A 7,092-nucleotide genomic window follows, 5' to 3' on the forward strand; every position below is an offset into this window, starting at 1 on the left:
ACAATTTTGCAACAGAGAGAATTCATAGGGATACAGACCACAAAAGTCTGTTAATTATAAAATGAACAATTAAATGTGAATCTGAATATTTAAATTCCTGGGATTGAAATGGATTGTTTTTATAATGAAAACAAGATAATCAACTGCGCAAGAGCTGTTGATTTTAAAGACTTTAAAAGTTCATCAGTGTTGGGTACTTGGTTTATAGCTATTTTCATGTTCAGTATTTAGAAGGTTGACTACTTATTATTTATCCAGCAAGTACTAAGTGCTACATAGAGAGATGCAAAGGTGAATAAAACAAGGTGGTCCCCGAGTTGAGGCAGTCACAGATAGAGGTCACAGGGAGTGTGCGCGCCTGCCTGTCACTCAGTAGGTGCTGAAGGGCTGTGCACACAGGGTGTAGGGCCTGCTGACTCCTACTTGAGACAACCCAAATCTTTACTTACGCGATAGGCAAGTTCCTTAAGAACTTATTCAATTTCCTCACTAACACCTTTAGATCAGTGATTCCCACCTGTGGTGATTTTGCCCCCAGAGGGGACAGTTGGCAATGTAAGAGACATATTTGACTGGTTCAAATGAGGGGGTGCTACTAACACCTAGTAATTTAGGGGTCAGGTCTGCTGTTAAACATCCTACAAGGCTCAGGAGAGTCAACGACAAAGAATTAATCTGGTCCAATTTGTGAACAGTGCTTAGGGGAAGCCCAGACTTTAGAATATCATGTATTTAGTACTGCTAAGCTGGTGCCTGTCCCAGCAGGTAAAGAGTGATACCCGCGTCTATGCATTGGCAAGGCTCACCAGGGTGCTGGAGTCACAGGCAGTGCCTGTAGTCCCAGAGTCCAGCAGGCACTCTGTGCAAAATGAATGGGCATAGACTCAAAGGGGTGTGAAGATGCCAGCCAGACAGTGTGTTCCCCTCAGCCAGTTTGGGTGGTGGAGAGGCCAAGCCCGCAGGAGAGGCAGCCTTGACCCATCCAGCATGTGCTGCTTTGGGGAAGTGCAAGCCAACATTACAACTGCCTCACACTCTTCAAAAACATCAGTCAGTTTCTAAATATTGATGGGTAATTTGAAACCTGAGAAGCAAAACAAAAGTGAGAAACAATAACTACATAGGCAGACACATAGATCAAAAAAAGTCAGGCATGCAGCCCCCTATGTCCATGGCCAAGACCAGTCCCACTCCTGTCCAGAATCTGAGGACTGGTCATCTTGTCACAGTTTGAACACCCCCAGTATATAAACACCCTCAGTATATGAACAACACAGACCAGTTCTTTGCAAAAGACAGAAAATTCGAAACGCAGTCTGACACTCCTTTCTGCTGGTTCACTTTGTGGTTGGAAAATTCTTTGAGGCTGAAAACACACCATCCTTAAATTCAAGAGTTCTCAAAAATCAGGAAATTCCAAAGTCAAGGTTCCTTTTGCAATAATCACACATGCTGTTTCCTTGATTTGGGTACACACTGCTTTTCTTTCCATTTTGTTCAGGGCATACCATAAAGTTCACAGGATGTGAAACAGCCTGGGGACACGGCCTCACACAGAAAGTCACTGGAATAGACAGACGAGCGTTTCCTCCCGCTGGCAGGCTATCTCGCTCTCATTTCCCACATTCAAATCAACACCTGGCTTTTTTTAATTCTAAAATTCTGTACAAAATAAGATCCATGAGGGCTTATTTGTAAGAAGGACAAATGCTGGCACAATGGGTTGGGATGCAGCACTGCAAGCTAGCGGCAGCCACTTCAATGCAAATTCAATCCCCGGCCCTGAAGGTGACCCACATGGCGTGGCAGACCTCTCCTGACCTGCCCGCTGCTCTGCTCAGTAGTGTACTTTGTAGACCTGCCTGTTCTGCTCCCCACTCTGTCTCTGGTGAAGCCTCTCACTGCCTCTGCACCTCTGGCCTGTATCCCAGCTCTGTATGAATGAATAAATAAATAAGTCAAAAAAAGAAAAAAGAAAGGCAAATGCTGTCAAGAACTTGATGATCAACATGAAGGTTGCAGAACTTTGGGAAGTCTTAAGAATGTACCAGGATTCAAACCCTTTTTCTCCTGGAACGTGGGGTTTCAGGTATTAACCTGACCAAGATTTGTGGCATCCTCTCCTAGAAAGACTGAAGCAGAGGGAGCAGAGGGATCACAGGATTAGTGCCCTGTCCCACAGCTCCAGCTCTAACCATTAACCAACACGACATCAGCACCTCCTGCGCCACATCCTGGTATGGGGGCGGAGGTGGGCAAACCCGCTTGCACCCTCAGCCTACCTAAGCCTCTCCCTTCGGCATATGGCCCAGTGTCCAGCCAGCTCCTTCCTGATCACTCTGTTCTCTTTTCTTTCAGGTTCCACATCCAGTGAGCATATAAGCCATTATGACCCGATCCCATACATTTTCTTTTTATTTCCCTTGAAAAGGCATTGAGGAATGGATGTTGTCTTATACTTATTAATGGCTTCCATACAGTCTGCATAGAGTAGACATTTGATAAATATTTTTAGCTGGTGAACAGAATTCTAGCTTATTGTATTAAAAAATCTAAGTTAGGACCCTCCCTGGTGGCGCAGCGGGTTAAAGCACTGCACTAAGAAGCTAAAGCCACTTCCTCATGAGTTCGATCCCCGCCTGCCCCGGAGGTGACCACATGGCGTGGCAGACCTCTCCTGACCCGCCCGCTGCTCCCCTCAGCAGTGTACTTCGTCGATCTGCCTGTTCTGCTCCCACTCTGTCTCTGGTGAAGCCTCTCGCTCCCCCTGCACCTCTGGCCTGTACCCCAGTTCTGTATGAACAAATAAATAAATCTTTAAAAAAAATCTAAGTTAATGAGATCTTTTCTCTAAAAAGATTCAGTGGACATTCTTAGTTTACCCATTAGCCCCTGACAAGAAATAGAACCGGTTTGTTCTGAGTAACATGTCTTCTGTTTTGCTGTTGAATCTTTAGGTTCTTTGTAAATTATTTGACTAGTGGTAAGAGGAACATCTAGGCCAATTTCTCTTCCATCTCCATTATGACCCATTGCTACCTATAAATGGTCTACACCACTGGTAAATCCTTGGCATTTCTCAACTCAGTTCTCGGTAGCTACATGGCAGGTAATGTGGCCTTGGACATGCACATCTGCTTTGATTCCTGGTCCACTTGTGTCATAGTACAAAATGATGGGAAGTCATGTAAAGGGCTGAACCTCTACTTCTTTATCTTTAAAATGGAAGCAACTTGTACTTCTACAATTTGTTTATAATGACAGCTATAAAGCTGTATATAAGAAAACTCTGTGGCATAGCAGACATGCATGCCATATCACCAAAAATATGGGGGTAAACTTGGAGGATTACTGACAGGAATAGTAACATAATATTAATAATAAAATAAATTAATGTAAAAATAATATTAATGTAAATATTAATATAAAAGTGTCTAAAACATAGTAGTTGTTCAATAAATGTTTGCTTATTACTATTAAATGGAAAAGGAGGAGAAGCCAATAAGGAAAAGAGGATCAGGAGGGTGCAGAAGTGTTTCCTAATTTTTTTCTTTTGCTTCTACTCTACTTTTCTTTTTAGAGGAGGAAATGCTTCTAGTAAGGGCTCCCAAGAGAAAATGAGAATCAAATTTTTTTTAATGCCACAAGCAAAAGAGGTGAATTTCTATCAGTCTGGGATGATTTAAATATGGGCCTTCCCTCAAGCAGGTGGATGAACAACTATAGACACCACAGGGATAACAATTTTTCACTTTTATTTAAAAAGAGTTTCTGAGCTTTGATAAATGTTTACTGAATGAATGAACCCCTTCTAGCTCAAGACTACATGAGATGCTAACCCACCTCCTGGACTATCTCATCCTGGTATTCACACATTTATCCTGAAGGACTCTCCTACAGAAGTTTAAAAATATTGTTTCCATGACTACAATAGCGCAAGGGATTGGTCACAAGAAGTTCTAGAAGACAGGAGGCTGCTATGGGCCCACCAGCACTGTGGCTTTTGAGTCAGGGGACAATTTTGGAGATCCAACTTATGAACAAATGCAAAAGAAAACAAAACAAAAATTAACAACAACAACAAAAAAAAATGGGAACCAACTCTTAGGATTACTTTGATTCCAAGTTTAAGAAGAAAAAAAAATACTGATTTTCAAGAACCATGCCTTATTTGAGCAAAACTAAATAATGTATTTCCTTTCTGTATTACTAATACATAAATATAAAAACCTATTCTAAAACTTTCTATAGAAAGTTCAAGTTTGAAGTGCCATTCCATGCAGGTGGCTGGAAGCAGCGAGGGACTCTTCCAAACAATATGTCAAAATGGAAATGGAAATAAGCATTATCTTAAAATGGCCCTGGTTTGTTTTTCTTTTAAAATACAAGCTAGGAGACCAGTAAGCATGTGATTTCTCTGCTCAAAATCCTCCAATTGCTTCCTATTGCACTCAGGACAAAGCCAAGTTCTTATAATGGCCTACAAGACCCTGCTTGGTCAACTACCTCTCTAACCTCATCTCCTACTACTGTCCCTCTTGTCTGCTTTGGTCAGGCCAAGCATATGGCTACCTTAGGACCTTTGCACTTGCTGGTCCCCCACCCTCACCCCCATCTTCCAAAGGTTCACTCCTTTATCTCCTTCAGGTCTCTGTTCATATATCATTGAGAGAGGCAGTGTTGTCTTTAAGTAAATAGTGAGTGTATTCTAAACCAGAATGATTTGGTGTTTTTCTAGGAGAAAATGAACTGAAGGATCAAAGAAAAGGAAAGAAACCCAAAGCTAGCTAGCTAGATCCATATATGTCTGTTTATCTATAAACCCTACCTATCAAAAAATAATGGCTCCCAAAATGGTGACTTATGTGGATGAATGTCTGCAAGATGTAGTGATTATGTTCTGTTTGTTGACCTGGAAGCAGACAGTGTAGGTGTGCTATGTTCATCAAGTTGTGTAGTCATGATATATACACTTTTTTAGATGTATATTTTTATGTCAATAAAACATATGCCCCAACACACAGCTCCCCATCTGGGGGCAAAAGTTAATATCCTGATGAAATTCAAACTAACTTGCATTTCCTCTCTCTATGCAGAAGACTTACCATCCTACAGTTGCTCTAGTCAGGGTCATATCAAACAGCACCGTTGATAAACCAGCTGTGATTACCTGCAGAAATAATTAACAATAGGTCATCAGCGCAGCAGGACTTCAGTAACCTTCTCCAAAGTCACTTTTACAAGCTCAATTCAGATCCCTGAATTAGCCATTTCTTCCCAATGTCCTTTTCCCTACATTCTTCCTAGTGCTTAGTGTTATCTCTGAGCACAGCATTTGGCATGGAATATGTTAAGTCCTAGTCTATTTTGGAGGTGGGAATTTTCAAAGCATTTAACTTCCAAACTTCTTTAATAGAGGAGACACACAGCCAACATCTCACTCATCTTTTCAGAGCAGGAGCCTTGTAAGAACACTCATTTCCATCTTGTTTCAGTCATGCAGAATTAATCTCCAAGGTCAGTGGTGTTCATTAACCTGATGCCAGATCCTCTCGAAAAAAAAAAAAAAAACATATCCATCCAGCCATCTTTAGCACTGTCTCTCTCCCTGTCCTAATGCCCTGTCTTTCTGGCCCGTGTGACACATTCTAAGAAAACAGGCGCTGCCTGGGGAAGGGAGCAATTAAATCATTAATTAATTATTTGCAAATATCTAGAAGTAAAAGGAGAGGGAAGAGGTTATAGCTGTATCTCTCCAAGCTGGAAATTACAGAAAAGTTTACCTCCCCCAAACAGTCCCAGGTCATGAAGCACCTTAGGAATGGCAATAAGGAGATGCAGACCCCTGCTGTGCATCTAAACAGTTTGTGAACCAGGACCCAACTCTGTGAACACACGGAACTGGTGCTCCAGAAAAGATGTTTATTGTTGCCAGAATACTGCATTCTGAAATGTAGAACCTCTTCCATTAAGAAGGACACACTAAAGATTGAGTTTCTAAGTAACACGTTACATTAGCATGTGACACTCAGACTGGAGAACCTTGGAAAAGTCAACCACCATTGACATTTCATCAAGGAACTTCACGGACTGCCTCTTCAGGTGGCCAGGTTGGGAACAAGGCAGCGAGCAGATGGTTGGTAGGAAGTAGTATGTTTAAGGAGGCTCATTTTCCTTCATTGATCATTTGCTATTTCAAACAGAAGTCTGGAAATATAAACCTTTCAGTATGTAAACTCTGTGATGCTGGAACCTTGTCACTCACCCATTTAGGTTCACTTTCTGATTGTTTTCCTTGCAGCAAAAACCATGACAACAAAACAAAAAAAAAGCAGCACAAGAAAGATTTCTCACAGTGCTGAGTGGCATGGGATGTCCTTTTGCCTTAAATAGGCAACATTTGGTTTAGGACTTTTCCATCTATGATGCAAAGAAGTAGGCCCACAAGTTATTACCTTGGAAGCTAATTGCTGGGTTTTGTAACAAGGTTAACTGATCACTGCTTATTTTCCTGGAGGGATAAAGTTGACCTTTACTATAAAGTAAAGGCTTTAATGTCCCTAAACCTGGAGCTTCTAGTTAGGAGTGGCCTAGTTGAAATGTGGTAGCAATGGTCAGAGTTCTCACTAAGTCTTCTCTTTCTCCTTGATCCAAATTTGCCATTTTAGTTTTACCAAGACTGTACTTCATCTAGGTATTCCAATTCATTAACATTTAGTTGATTAGAGAAATCTCTTAATCTCATGTATGCCTACTTTTATCACCATCCTTTTCTTAAACTTCTGTCATTTCCCCTCCTTTTTCATTTCTTCATTTTGACCAAAGTTAACTACCTTACTGATGTCTCTTTCCTTCTGAAACTCCTTGGACAGTTCTTGGGATGGTGCCCATGAAGATGTATCTTAGAATCGCTGAATGAAGCTCTATTCTATTGATGGATGTTAGTGATGCCGGCAGCTTGGCATAATGGAACAACCTCATTAAATTAATGAATGGCCAAATCTTCACTATCGTATTCATTGACTTTTCTCCTTTTTACCAGATATTTCCTCCTCCCCCCCCACCCCTGCATTAATGATTAAAGGACCAATG

The 7,092-nt window shown here is 41.4% G+C and overlaps 1 protein-coding gene across 2 annotated transcripts in view; it reads right to left on the bottom strand.

The window, feature by feature from the left end:
- Window positions 1–7,092, bottom strand: part of TMEM241 (transmembrane protein 241) — a 101,352-nt gene that overhangs the window by 4,188 nt on the left and 90,072 nt on the right. For both annotated transcript variants that reach the window (XM_012725767.1, XM_012725766.1), the window contains one exon: window positions 5,106–5,170. In XM_012725767.1, coding sequence (XP_012581221.1) covers window positions 5,106–5,170 — 65 coding nt within the window. The remainder of the gene's footprint in view (window positions 1–5,105; window positions 5,171–7,092) is intronic.

Source organism: Condylura cristata, unplaced genomic scaffold (assembly GCF_000260355.1).
Source record: "Condylura cristata isolate star-nosed mole 26May11 unplaced genomic scaffold, ConCri1.0 scaffold00016, whole genome shotgun sequence".
NCBI lineage: Eukaryota > Metazoa > Chordata > Mammalia > Eulipotyphla > Talpidae > Condylura > Condylura cristata.